Below are 14560 nucleotides of genomic sequence, written 5' to 3' on the forward strand. Positions count from 1 at the left end.
CAGGTACATAGACCTACACATGTGATAAAATTATACAGGACATAATACACACACACAATGAGTACAGGTAAAACTAGGGGAATCTAAATAAGATGGATGAATTGTATCAATGTCAATATCTTGGTTATGATCCACATTTACAGTGTTACCAGTGGAGGGAAATCAGGCAAAGTCTATGACGAATCTCTGTATTATGTCTTACAACTGTATGAGAATCTACAATTATCTCAATAAAAGTTTTATTTAAATAATACAGGAAACGTCTTATCAATCCAGAGACAACTAGAGATAACACAAGCCCTTCAGGGAGATTCCACGGGTCAAAGAGCAAGGACACAGAGCAGCCCGGACCCCAGCCCAAGGTATCTGTCAGGAGGGCTCTGCCACTGGAACTTTTCTTTCAGTTGCTCTTTGCTGTCTGAGCTGCAGTTGAAAGATTTGTGTAAAAGAGGAGGAAGAAACAGAGGTGTACTCTGGACCTGACCATCCCAGAGAACAACGCAGCGCAGTACTGGGAGGAAGAAAACAATCAAACAGCTGGAACGTGTATCTACAGGCTGTAAGCAACAGAATTGCAGGAAAGTCATTGCGTAGGGTTTTAATATTGTCCCCTCTGGTAGATGTCGCCTCCGTGAGGGGAGGAAAAGGCTGGGTCAGCGCTATATCCCAGCCCTTAGCACTGCACTTGGCACACGGAAAGTGCTCAATCCATATTTGTTAAACGTGTTTGAATGAGGAAACGAAAAGGCCAGTTAGAGGTAGAATGGCTTCCCTCTTCCTTCTCTCCAGATCACCCTCCCCTACTTTCTCTTTATCCACCACCTACACTTAAACACGTACGCAGGGACCAGGTTGTTTCTGCCCCAAACCAGCTGGGCATTTAGCCTCTCTATGCTTCAGCCTCTTCACCTGTCAAATGAGGAGAATAATAATGCTACCAACTTCAGAGGACTGCCGTGAGCCCTAACTGGGTCAGCACGTGTAGAGCGCTTACAACATTAGCTGGCCTGTCCTAAGTGCCATGTGTTTGTTCAGTCGCAGCAAGTTCTGACACTGACTCCCAGAGTTAGCCCAGACCTCACAGACTCCAGAAGACTCCACAGCTCTGGCGGTTCCCAGGCCACCTGAGCTTCTGGCCAGCTGTCTACAAATGTCAGGAGGTCTCACTTTACCCTTTCAGGTTCAGTAATTCACTAGAATGACTCACAGAACTAAGGAAGGTGCTGTGCTTATGATTACAATTTTATTGTAAATGATACAAATCAAGACCAGCCAAATGAATAGATGCATAGGGTGAGGTCTGGGAGGGTCCCAAACGCTAAGCTTCTGGGTCCTCAGTTTGCCTCACCCTCTCGGCACATTAAAGTACGGCTACCAACCAGGAAGGTCACCCGGGCTGTCCGGAAGGTTTTTACTGGGGTTGCACTGTGAAGACATGGTTGATGTATCATTGCCTGAATGACTGAACTCAATCCCCAGCCCGCTCTCCTCGCCAGAAGTCAAGCTGATATTTCATGGCTCAAAGCCTCAACCCTTTAATCACGTGGTGGTCTTTCATGTATGGCCAGCCCCCATCCTGGAACCATCCAGGGATCCACGTGAGTGAGCGCTTTAGCATAACCTCCGGCCCACCAAGAATAACAAAGCCACTCCCCTCACTTGGGAAATTCCAAGGATTTAGAGGTTATCTTCCAGGAACCAGGGATACGGATCAGCCAAGTTCTTTATTATACAACAAAAATAAAGTAGATTCAATTCATTGAACAGGCAGAAGGGGCAAGGAAAACATTCCAGGAAGGGGGTGTCTAAAAAGAAAGAGGCAGGGCTTCCCTGGTGGCGCAGTGATTGAAAGTCCGCCTGCCGATGCAGGGGACAAGGGTTCGTGCCCCGGTCCGGGAAGATCCCACATGCCGCGGAGCGGCTGGACCCGCGAGCCTTGGCCGCTGAGCCTGCGCGTCCGGAGCCTGTGCTCCGCAACGGGAGAGGCCACAACGGTGAGAGGCCCGCGTACCGCAAAAAAAAAAAAAGAAAGAGGCAGAAATAATGTCTGGCACAGTCATGACACAGTGGAGAGACCACATCGCCACCCCACCCCACCCCCAGCTGATGGAGCTCTGCTGTTTTAGAATGCACCAGCCTTGAAGTCCATAGACCAGGGCTCTGACCATCGTTCTGCTATTTGATAACTATGGTACCACGTTGTGGGAGTACATTTACAGATCATTGTAAGCCATGTGAAATCCTTTCTATAAGAGGTGGGCATGATTTACACACACACACCTACCTTAGTGGATTAAAACAACAAAAATTTATTATTTCTCATAGTGAAACTGCACAATTCAGATGGGGACATGGAACCCACTGTCTTTTAATTGAAATCACACACCTGGTCTCAGGACTTAATGAAGCTCAGGTTCTTTATGTCTCAGCATAGAAAGAATTCAGTGAGAGACAAAGTGATAGGTAAGAAGTGAATTTATTTAGGGAGATACACATTCCATAGAATGCGGGCTGTCTCAAACGGCTAGAGTGGCCCTGGGAGAAACACATTTCACACAGAGTGTGGGGCATCTCAGAAGGCGAGAGGCCCCAAAATATGGGGTGGTTAGTTTTTAAGGGCTGGGTAATTTCATAGGCTAATGAGTGGGAGGATTATTCCAACTATTTGGGGGAAGGGGCGGGGATTTCCAGGACTTGGGCCACCGCCCACTTTTTGGCCTTTTATAGTCAGCCTCAGAACTGTCATGGCGCTGGTGCGTGTGTCATTTACCTGATGTATTACAGTGAGCGTATAATGAGACTCAAGGTCCCCTGGAAGTCGAATCTTCCGCCGTCTTATGGTTTCTAGCCAGTTTTTGTCATATCCTCAGTGGCTATGTCATTCTTTTTTTTTTTTCTTTTTGCGGTACGCGGTCCTCTCACTGTTGTGGCCTCTCCCGTTGCGGAGCACAGGCTTCGGACGCGCAGGCTCAGCGGCCATGGCTCACGGGCCCAGCCGCTCCGCAGCATGTGGGATCTTCCCGGACCGAGGCAGGAACCCATCTCTCCTGCATCGGCAGGCGGGCTCTCAACCACTGCGCCACCAGGGAAGCCCTATGTCATTCTTTTAGAGGTTGTGCCCTGCCCCCTTCCCTCCTGTTTCCATAACACTGTGGGTTGATTAAGCAGTTTTCTGGCTTCATGTGGTGGTATCCACTCCACTGCAGTTCATGGGACTGCATTCAGCTGGCTGATGGCTGGGCTGGAAGACCCAAGAAGGCCTCCCTCACACTTGGCTGCTAGGGGGCCTCCGTTCTCACCTATAAAGCCTCTCTCTACAGGGGATGTCTCATCTTCCCGTGCTTCTCCACAACACGGCCTCTCCCCAGCAGGACAGCCTAGACTTCCTGACAGGAGCAAAAGCAGAAGCTGCCAGGTGACTTAAGGCCCACCATGTTCTACCCATCAAAGCAAGTCACAAGGTCAGTTCAGACTCCAGGGGAGGGGAAACAAACTCCGTCTCTTGATGGGCAGGAAGGGAGGAAACATCGCAGCCATCTTAGAGACTCTCCCCCATTCTCTGATCCTTACCTTCTGTATCTGAAAATGGGTATTTTAATATTTATCCTAACTAGAATAATGAGAAGATGGTATGTTATGTGTGATGACATTTTATAAATTGTAAAGCGCCAAACACGTGCAAGACATTATAGTGGTGGCAAATAAAGGTGAATTGGGAGAAAGAGATTATACAGGGCTTTAACAGGAGATAGAGGTTATTGAAATAGTATTTATTGAGCATTTGCTGTGCCAAGCACTGTTCTAAGTACTTTACAGGTATTAACTTCTTTAACCATCACAACTTTATAATATGGATATCTTATTGCTATTCTGTAGAAAAGGAACATCAGGCAAGTGGCACAGTCAGAATTTGAACCCAGTTCTGTCTGATTCCAAAGTCTTAACTACTGCACCTGGAATTTGTAAGGCCGGCAGGTCCGGGGAAGGGCCCAGGGAGCCAGAAGGAACCCCCGCCAAAGTGGCTGATGCAACCGACACCAGACATTGCCACACCACTCGGCCCCGGTCTTCCCGCTCCCCGAGGGGCGGAACCAACGGCTCTGAGGCTGATGCAACCGACACCTGACATTGCCACAACACCCGGGAGATTACCAAAAAAGGGCTGCTTCACACAGCAAGACGTCCCCTGCATCCACCCCTATACATTTTGTTAGCGCCCGCACCCGGGCGCGACTTCTCTGGCCCCTTTCTCTCGGACCAGTGAACCTCGCCCTGGAGCGTTCCCAAATAAAGCTTGTTTAAGCGCTCCTCCGTTTTTGGTGCCGTTCCTTACAGAATTCTTATATCATAATCAACTCGCAATTGGGTACGGGGAGGTAGCAGCTACCCCAGAGCTACTGAAAACAGAATCTGGGGAGGCAGAACCCAGAATCTGTAACTTTAACAGCCATGTTAATGTGGGAGAACTATCAATCTCACTGTACTAGAGGGAGCCTGAAGCCAAATCTGGCTTCTGTACCCCGACACCAAATTAAATCTTGGAGACAGAGTTTTGGGTGAAGTAGAAGAGAATTGCTTTGCTACGCAAAGGAGGCGCCACGCAAAGGAGGCCACAGTAGACTCCTGCTCTCAGAACTGTGTATCCCAATCTAGAGGGGATAGTGAGAAGTTTTAGAGTAATGATTCAAAGAGGGCGTGATCAGCTCGTGGACATTCTTCTGATTGGTTGGTGGGGAAGTAAGTGGGAGTCAGCATCGTCAACCTTCTGGTTCTAACCGGTCTGGGGTCACCGTGCTTATTATGGTTAATTTCTCCCACCTGGTAGGGGTTTCAGTGTCTGAAAAGATATTGTTATGTATCCCTGCCCCAAGGCTGCACTATTTTTTTTTTTGGCCACACTGCGTGGCTTGCAGGATCTTAGTTCCCAGACCAGGGGAACCTGGGATTGAACCCCAGGCCACTGAAGTGAAAGCACTGAGTCTTATCCACTGGTCCATTAAGGAACTTCTGACAGTACTGTTTCTTTTCACTGTTCCTCCCTTGTCTCCGCATCCCCGCCCTTCCCTAATTAGCAACTGTTTGAACCTGCTAGTTGGAACTCTGGGAAGGTCATGGAGGCTGAATGAAGCCTATTTTCTGTAATCGAGTAATGAGGGACACAGAATTTTGTGCCCAGGAGCCCCACAGTGTCCTGCTCAGTATCAAGTCTTCCCAGGTTTTTCAGTAGTTCAAAGAAACTAAGAAGCCAAGCTTAGAGAAGATTTAGTCTGGCAGCTGCAGAAGAAAACTTGAATACGAAAAGTGCCTAGAAGTGGGGAGGATAATCAGGGGCTTTAAAAATAACTACGTTTTCTAGAGGTTAATGCCAAAGCGAGGGAAATAAAAGGTTAGAAGCCGGACCCAATAACATGCAATTAACCAAGTTCACATTCTATTTATGAATTCATCTATTTTATGCCTCTTTGTTATTCCTGTGCTGGAAAACCCCAAGTTCCATCTTCACCGCACCCCGCATGACTTACACAACATTTTAGTTCTGAAGACAAAATACACCTCCTCTGGGAAGTCGTTCCTGGCCACCTCCTGCCCCCAGGCGTCCCACACATGTGCTGCACTTAACTCCATCCTATCATATACAAGGCCCTAGACTGTAAATGTTGGTGACTTGAGACCCTTGAGGGTAAGGACAGTGCAGGAAGAGAGGAGGGAGAAGGGAGTGATTAAGAGATGATTCTTAGAAAGAACCGCTGGGTGAACACACAGGAGATGAAGGAGTCAGTGAAAAGTTGCACCGTCTGTCGTTTGAACAGGCACAAATATTAACGCAAGTTCATGTGCCCGACGAAACGTCGGCGTTTGGAGCAGAGAAAGGTTTATTGCAAGGCCATGCAAGGAGACAAGGTGGCTCATGTCCTAAAAAGCCTCCTGCACTCTGAAGGGTTTCGGCAAAGCATTTTTAAAGGCCAAGTGCAAGGTGGGGGGAGGGGTCTGCAGGATACGCGATCAGAGCATGCACAATACTCTGATTGGCTGATGATGAAGGAACACGGTGGTGTCACAGGGGTTAACCTTATCAGTCCTTAGGCTCCGGGAGGCCTGGGGCTACATGCTCATAGTCATCAAGTAGTTAACATCTTCCATTTGGTGGGGGTGGGTTCACATCTTCGAAACACCTCAGGAAAATTGCATCAATTACTATTATCTAGGTACTTCAGAGAGGAGCTAAAGGAGAGGCTATGGGGGAAGGCCTGTGCCAGGAAGGGAATGACAGCTTGTTGAGAATACAAGATCAATTCTAAGGAGTTTACCAAACAGTAGCACTAGATGCAAATCTGTCAGCACCAGATTTGTCTCTTCAGGGCTATGAATCAAAGCAGCCTAGCAAATTATGGTCCCTTCCATAATGAGATGCATTTATTTTATCTTAGCCCCTATAACAACTGGTTGAGATTTTGTAAATACAAATGCCAAGAACAGACGTTTTTGCTCTTTACATGGGCATGAATGAGTCTGAGAAGTGCTTTGGGAAAATTACTTAATCTCTAATCCTGTTTCTTCTTTTGTTAGAAAGAAATGACAAAACTGTTTCCCGCAGTTGCCATGATGAGCAAATGTGGCAAAGCACGCACGTCAACAACCTCCATTAAATACTGGTGGCAGGTAATAATATAAATAATGTATTTACACCACTATTATTCATATTCATCTATGACTAGATCCCCTCTCCGCCAACCTCTCTAAACCACGATAAATTCCAGCAGGTTTAGGGAGGAATAAATTTAGCTCTAACTTTCAGACACCTTCCTATTCCGGCAGCATCTGCCCTAACCCAGCATGGCGGCACCGGCTTCTTCAAGCTCACATCCCTGGCCACACCATAGTGGCTTTATACGAACCGGCCGCTGGGTAGACTCAGCTTCCCCGATGCCCTTTGATGACGCCTAAACCCCGCGCGGGGAAAGCTGACTGTGTAGGTTTGCGCAGGCGCAGCGCGGCCGCGGGTGGGCGGAGCTGGCCGGGATGAGCGGCGGAGGGACGGAGACCCCCGTGGTTTGTGAGGCCGCCTCGGGCGGCGGCGGCGGCGGCGGCGGCGGCGGCGGCAAGAAAAAGGACTCGCTGGGGACCGCGGGCTCGCCAGCCCACCTCATTATCAAGGGTACGGAGTACTAGGGTTCTCGGCCCGGTGGTCCCAGCGCAGCCCCACCTCCGGCGGCGTCCTCTGACCCGGGGCCGAGCCCCACGTCGACCCCCGGCTCCCGGGCGGCCTGGCGTTTGCGGTGGGGCGGTAGGTGGGTGGGTGGGGGAGGGGTCTGCGCATTGGCGCCTGTTTCCCCGCGCCAGGTGCCTCCCAGTAACAGCAAACCGCCCTAGCCCCTCCTGCTTCCTCGTAGAAGCCGCAGCCGAGAGCCGTCGGGCTGCCCTCTCCCCTCCCCCAGCCCGGGACCCTGCGTGGAGCTGCCGTGGACGCGGGCTCGCGACCCACGTGTGATGCCCTGAGCTTGGGAGTCGGGAAGAGCCCGCGCACCCAGGCAGGCCGCTTAGGAGGTGTGTGCCTAGGTCGTTCGCTCTGACCCTGTCTGCTCCTGGGTCGTGCAGGGTGGAAACGAGAGAACATGAAGGCATCTTAAAACATGAAAGACCCCCAACACGTGTACCGATGTCCACTCGTCCCGTCTGCTTTGAGCTGGGCGAAGGTTACAACCTAGCTACAGCCCGGATTCTCACAGAACCTGAATTGGTTTGATTCTCCAAGCTCTCAACAGCTGTTTCGTGCAGGAAGATCTTTGCCAGTTAAATACCGCACCGCCTCATCTCCGTTCTCTCTTAACCCCTCGCTTCAGCCGGCAGCCCTACTGTCTTGTAGTGTTGAAGCCCTTGTAGGATTCCGGCGCCCCTCAGCGCTGCCCAGGGAATGGCATCCTCGTGTTCATGCCTGTTGCATTTTAACCGTATCTGTCAGGTTTGTGTAGAATTCAGGGTGTCTCAAATCTAGTTAGTGTGGGCGTAGTGCATGGGTGTTAGGCCTTAATTATAATTGTTTACATGTGCAATCTTAGTGAACTATTACTTAAATTTTTTTTAATTACGGTAAAATACATGGAATATAAAGTTTCCCTTAAATATATTTTAGCGTACAATTCAGTGGCATTGGTACGTTTCACGTTGTTGTGAAACCGTCACCACCATCCAGCTCCATAACTATTTCATCTTCCAAAACTGAAGCTGTGTACCCATTGAACACGGACTCCCCAGTCTCCCCTTTCCCCCCGCCCCAGCCCCTGGCAGCCACCATTTTGCTTTCTGTTTCTGAATGTGGCTACTTTAGGTACTTCATATAAGTAAAATAGTGCGTGTGTCAGAATTTCCTTCCTTTTTAAAGCTGAATATGATTCAAATATTTCATTGTATACACACACACACACAACCCCCACATTTTGGGTGTACATTCACCCATGGATGGACTCTTGGATTACTTCCCATTTTTGGCCCTGTGAGCATGGATGTACAAATATCAAGTTCTTGCTTTCAGTTGTGTTGGATACATACCCACAGCTGAATTGCTGCATCAAATGATAAATCTGTTTGTAACTTTGTGAGCAGCCACTCTGCTGTTTTCCATAGTGGCTGAACCGTTTTACATTCTCACCAACAGTTCACAAGTGTTCCTGTTTCTCCACAACCTAAACATTACTTGTTATTTTCTGTTTCTTTGGTAGTGGCCTTTCTAATGGGTGTGAGGTGGTATCTTGTAGTTTTGTTTTTTAATATTTATTTTGGCTGTGCTAGGTCTTAGTTGCGGCACATGGGATCTAGTTCCCTGACCAGGCATCGAACCCGGGCCCCCTGCCCTGGGAGCTCGGTGTCTTACCCACTGGACCACCAGGGAAGTCCCAGTAACTTGTAGTTTTGATTTGCATTTCCCTAAGGTTAATGATGTTGAACATCTTTTTATGTGCCTACTAGACGTTTGTAGATCTTATTTGGAGGAATGTCTGTTCAGGTCCTTTGCCCATTTTTTAATCAGGTAGTGCGTTTTGTTGTTGTTGAATTATAGGAGATCTTTTTCTATTCTGGATATTAGCCACTTTACAGCCATGATTTGCATATATTTTCTCCGATTCCATGGGTTGCCTTTTCACTCTGTTGATTTTGTCCTTTGATGCACAGAAGTTTGTGATTTTGATGTAGTACTTTTGTTCTAATTGAAATATGGTTGATTTACAATATATTAGTTTCAGATGTAGTACTTTCTTTAAAAGAAGGTAAGTCAAAGGAAGTTTTTCAGGTTAATTCAAAATTGAGTTATAATTGAAAATATGTCTAGAACCTCCTTGGGTTTTTTTTGTGGAACCATTTACTATTTTCAGTATGAAAATCTGTTTTTAGTTCATCTCACTTGAAGACTATCGATTGTGAAAATATACGTGTCGAGTTTTATTGCCAGGGTCTAGGGAAAGGGAAATATATAAATAAATGATTTCAATACTTAGGCCCCAGGTCTTTGAGGTTTTCTGGGCTGTGGTTGGCTGTTAGGAGACGGGGAGCTTCGTGGGGCATGGAGTGTCTGACCTGAGTCTTGAAGAATAAAGGGTTAGTAGCTGAGAAAAGAGGGCAGGGATAGTTTGGACTTAGTTTGGAAGAGCATGAGCAAAGGTGTGGAGGCCTGAGTCAGCATGGCATGTTTGGGAAACTACACGTGGGAATCAGACCGAAGAAGAATTCTTGCCTTTTAAGGAGATTGGACTTCTTGTTGAATGTTCCATATTGTTATGGAACAACAATAAGTACAAGAGTCATGTGGTTAGATCTGTGTTTTAAATAGAGCACTCAGGCAGGTACAGTGGATCCTCATCTTGCAGGATGCCCATTTGTGAACTTGCCTACTTTATAAAGTGAATTTGTAACTGCAGAATCAGAGAATACAAAGGGCCTGCTGTCCTGCAGATAAGCAGAATTGACTGTACATGGAGTGGGTTGAAGAGGGGTGTGACTCATTGTTCAAACAGTCCAAGACAAGCAAGGGTGGAACAGAAGGGATGGATTTGAGAAGCAGTGAGGTGACAATGGTGACGATGTGGGTGTTACCAGAAAAATTGACTCTGCAGTAAATTGTTCCTTATGATGGGCAAAGAGATCCACATACTACATTAAAGGTCTGCAGATTCAGGGCCAGAACTTCATTAGATAATGAGAGATCTGCAGTTTACTGTGTTTTCTCTTGTCTCATAGTCTGTTGAAGTGCTTATTTCTGTCTTGTGTGAAGAGATTGTCTAACTCCCACGTTAGAGTATGCACTTTGGAGAACAAAGGATTATATCTTTTGTCTTGTTAAACAACAAAAGAGTGCTTTGCCTGTAGCAGGGCTAGGATTGAGTTTATGTGGAAATATGTGGCTTACTTTACATTATTAAACTGAGAGAATTTGTTTGTAATCCTTGGGATACCTGCAACTCTGAATTATTATAACGTGTTTGTTTTGTTGTTATAATGTTATTACAAAACCAGCTTAATTTCTGTGGTCGTGTGTGTTTCAGAATCTTTTTTCCCCTCATCTCCACATCTTAAGTTCTGGAGCGCAGTCAGGGTTTCAGAAGTGGTGATTATCCACTTCTGAACAGAATTGAATTCTCCAAAGACTAAGTAAATTCCCATTACATCAGGCCACAGATGCAGATATCCCAAGATCAGTGTAATGGCTTCTCAGTCATATAGAAAAATGTATGTTAACCCTCTGTGGATGATACAAACAATTTGGTCTCTGAGATACTCACTGGAGTAGAGAGGAAATTTCAGGACAATATGGTATGTGGTATGAGAGCAGAATATACCCCGGGATGACTCACCAAAAACAGTTAAAATTCAGAACTTTTTTTCCCTTAATTATGACTTATAGTGACTTACAATGAACACTCACCACCCATATTAATAAACACACATGAAGAGCCCCATCGTGCCCTTTGCTCTCATTGCACGGCCCTCCCTCCTCTAAGGTAACCGCTGTCTTGAATTTGGTGTTTATCGTTCTCGTGCATTTCTTTATAGCTTTATGGTTTCTGTGTATGTCCCAACAGGAAGTGATTTTGCATATTTTGAAAGTTTATATAAATGGCTTTATCCTTCTGAAAGTTGCTTTTTTGCTTAACGTTTTATTTATGGGATTTATCCTTGTTAATAAATGTAACCCTGCTGTATTCATTTCCACTCACTGATTTGTAATATCCATCCTATGAGTATGTTAGGTCGTCCCCCCTTTTTTTTGACATTATATTCATGCTGTAGTAAACATGCATTTCTCTTTCCTTTGTTTAAGAGTTTTTCTAGGGCACATACTTGGGCATGAAATTGCTAGGTATACGTCTTCAACTTTATTAGATATTGCCAAATTGCTCTCAAAAGTACTTTACCAATTTACTGACTGGATAATCCATAGTCCGAACTGGATTTTAACCTTCATACGTTTATGGGAACAGGAAGAGTAAAACAAGCTAGAGATTGTGCCACTTAGCGTGGATTGACTGTGAATTTCATTTTGTCTTTACAGATCTCGGAGAAATTCATTCAAGGCTGTTAGATCACAGACCAGTTATCCAAGGTGAAACCCGTTATTTTGTGAAAGAATTTGAAGTGAGTATTTGAAACCTATTTTGTAAAAAGAGTGCCCTAATTGTTAGTGTGTTAATATATGGAAGGGAAATTCCCTAGTTTTAAAATCTATGATTTCTGTTCATGTGTTCATAAAATATACAAAGCATTCAGAGGCATTGACATGAATGGAGGGAGCACGAGAGTAGGCAGCAGGTGCCTTGGGCTCCAGTTCTGGTGCCTGCTCTGGGGTGTTTACTGTCTGTTGAGCTCAGGTTTTCAGGTATAAAATGAGATATAATGAAAAAAATGATTTTACAGATGAATGGGTCAGTTTTGCAGACCCATTTTCTATATATTTTTTTCTCATTTGGGGCCACAGCATCTACCTAAAGCACTCAAGTTAAAACATGAGAATCGCCCTTGGCTATTCCCTCCCCTTTAGGTTACATTCAATGATCAAGCCTTCCAAATGCTACCTAACAAACCTCTGTCCATTCTGATTGGTATGCCTGCTTTATCAACCCAGTCAAATCCAGTCTTCACCCTGCTGCCAGAGCGCTCCGACATTAACTTTTAAAAACCTTTGATATCATTTTCTGTCTACAGGAGAAAGCCCGGCATCCTTCTATGACCCGGCTCCTACCTTTCTACCTTTACCGTCTCCCACCCCACCTTGTGTGCTATGTCCCAACAGTCCTGATGCACTAGCCTGCCATTCTGTTTCGCTTGACTGTGATTTTGCACGTGTATAATTGGTTCACTGTGCGTTGAATAGTAACACCCCAAGCTACTGTTGGGTAGATGGTAAATGATGTTACACAAGCAGTTTTGTGATTTTGTGGAAGTTGGGGTTTTCTTTTTCTTTTATTTTTTTGGGCCTCGCGGCTTGCAGGATCTTAGTTCCCCGACCCGTGATTGAACCCCCTGGCAGTGAGAGCACCAAGTCCTAACCATTGGACCGTCAGAGAATTCCTGGGGTTTTATTTTCAAATGAGACTCCAACCAAGCAGGAAGTCTAAACCTGCTAAAAGGAGAGAACCTTTCCATAAACCCTTTAAAAGTACAGAAAGCCTGTGGTACAGAGCACTCAAAAGAGAAACAGAGCTGCAGCATTAGACACCATTTCTGGGTTCAAGAGACTCAAAATCTGAGTAATATCTGCTTCATGGAGTTACTGTGAAGATTAAAGGTGTGTGTATCTTAGAATATTTTCTGGTACCTAGGAATAACTGTTAGTTATCTTTGTCATCATTACTACTGCTGTTGTAGAGTAAGAATAATTATCCCCCAGACAGAAAATTAACCATAGACTGTTCCCTCATCATGCTATGTAAAGATTATTAACAATTGAATAGTGAGGATAAACCTAGTGGGAATAGAGTCTGGGCACAGCACGGTGGGTACCGTGCTCGCGGTCTGACAAGGTTAAAATCAAGGAGCTGTCCAGGCTCCATTCTTATTTGGTGTTCAGGGTCCTCTTTCTGACTTACAGGATTTTGGCAGGACTCAGTTCCTTGCCCAGGTAGACGAAGTTCCCATTTCCTTGCTTGCTGTCGGCCGAGGCCGCTCTCAGCATCTAGAGGCCACCCATATTCCCTGCCACACGGCCCCTTCCTTCTTCAAAGACATAAGTGAAGTCTGCCTTTCATGCTTTAAACCTCTCTTACCGAGAAGAGTCCCATCCCTGTTAAGGACTCACCTGATGGAGTCAGGCCCTCTAGGGATAATCTCCTTTTCTTAAAGTCAGCTGATCTGGGGCTTTAAGTAAACCTGCAGAATATCTATACAGCAGCACCTCAATTAGGGTTTCACTGAATAACTGAGAGGTGTGTATATCCTAGGGGTGGTGCTCTCAGGGACCATCTTGAATTCTGCCTTCCATGAGCTCTTATTACTACCTGTATTTTCCTTACTTTTTGCTTAGTTATTGCCCGTTGTCCTTCCTAGAATATAGACACTTAACCTTTCTTATGCTCTGTTGTGTTCAAAGTGCCTGAAAGAATGTCTTGTGCATTGTAGGGTAGGTACTTAATATGATTCAAAAGCACAATTAACAGAGCTTGGCCTAAGACCTGGCTTTTCCAACATCCTTTCATAAGTCATCTTTTTTTTTTTTTTTTTTTTTTTGCCAATCTGGTTAATTTGAAATAGCTTTTATTTTTAAAAAGTTTGTAAATGTATCTCTAAAGGCCTACTTTATATTAAAAGAAGCATAGAATTTTGGAATTAAGATGGCTTCTCTAATCTAACCCCACCCACCCACCACCCCCCTTCACTGAGCCCAGAGATGGAAAGAAATGTGTGGAAGGTCACACAGCTGATTAGTGGCTGAGTGCTCATTAGATAATGTAGGTGGTTCCTGTGAAAGGGCTGTACAAGCAAGACTGAGTCTTGAATGGATGATGAAAGAAGTGTTATTTCATTTATGCTGCGGAATATGTTATATTGAAGAGCTCACTCCCTTTTGAAGCCAACACCTCTGTTAACTGGGGCCGAGAGAAGAGGGGCGTGTGCTTGAGAGGAGAGCAGTTACCTGGGTTCCGCGTTGTTCAGCCCTCCAGGGTCTCTTTGGAGACAGGGCTGTGCTGAAGCGTAAAAGAACATGGGCCTTGGAGCTGGACGTGTGACGTATCTGGGCTCAAATCCTGGTATCCCTCTTCCTAGCTGTGATTATTTGCTTTATTAAGGCCTAGTTTCCTCTTTTTTAAAACGGGAACAATAATACATACTGCAGAGTTTTTGTGAGGATTAAGTAATGTATCATTTTTTAAATTCCGTGGTATGTCGATGTTAGGCAGGTGTTGGTAACTTATTATTAAGAGAAAGATGGGAGCAAGTAAAATCAAATTAAAATTGTATTCAGAATTTGCAATACTTTGAGTTTTGGTTCAGTTTTTAATATCTTTAGGGAAAACAGCGATTTGCTAAGCAAATGGCATAGACATCTCAGGAAAATGTTTACTAAAGAATAAAA

General features: G+C 45.5%; 1 protein-coding gene across 1 annotated transcript in view; it reads left to right on the forward strand.

The window, feature by feature from the left end:
• The first annotated feature begins 7020 nt into the window (after positions 1-7020).
• BLOC1S5 (biogenesis of lysosomal organelles complex 1 subunit 5) overlaps positions 7021-14560 on the forward strand; it is a 37782-nt gene continuing 30242 nt past the window's right edge. The window contains exons 1-2 of the mRNA XM_065886017.1: positions 7021-7156; positions 11543-11625. Coding sequence (XP_065742089.1) covers positions 7021-7156; positions 11543-11625 — 219 coding nt within the window. The remainder of the gene's footprint in view (positions 7157-11542; positions 11626-14560) is intronic.

Source organism: Phocoena phocoena, chromosome 10, assembly GCF_963924675.1.
Source record: "Phocoena phocoena chromosome 10, mPhoPho1.1, whole genome shotgun sequence".
Lineage (NCBI taxonomy): Eukaryota > Metazoa > Chordata > Mammalia > Artiodactyla > Phocoenidae > Phocoena > Phocoena phocoena.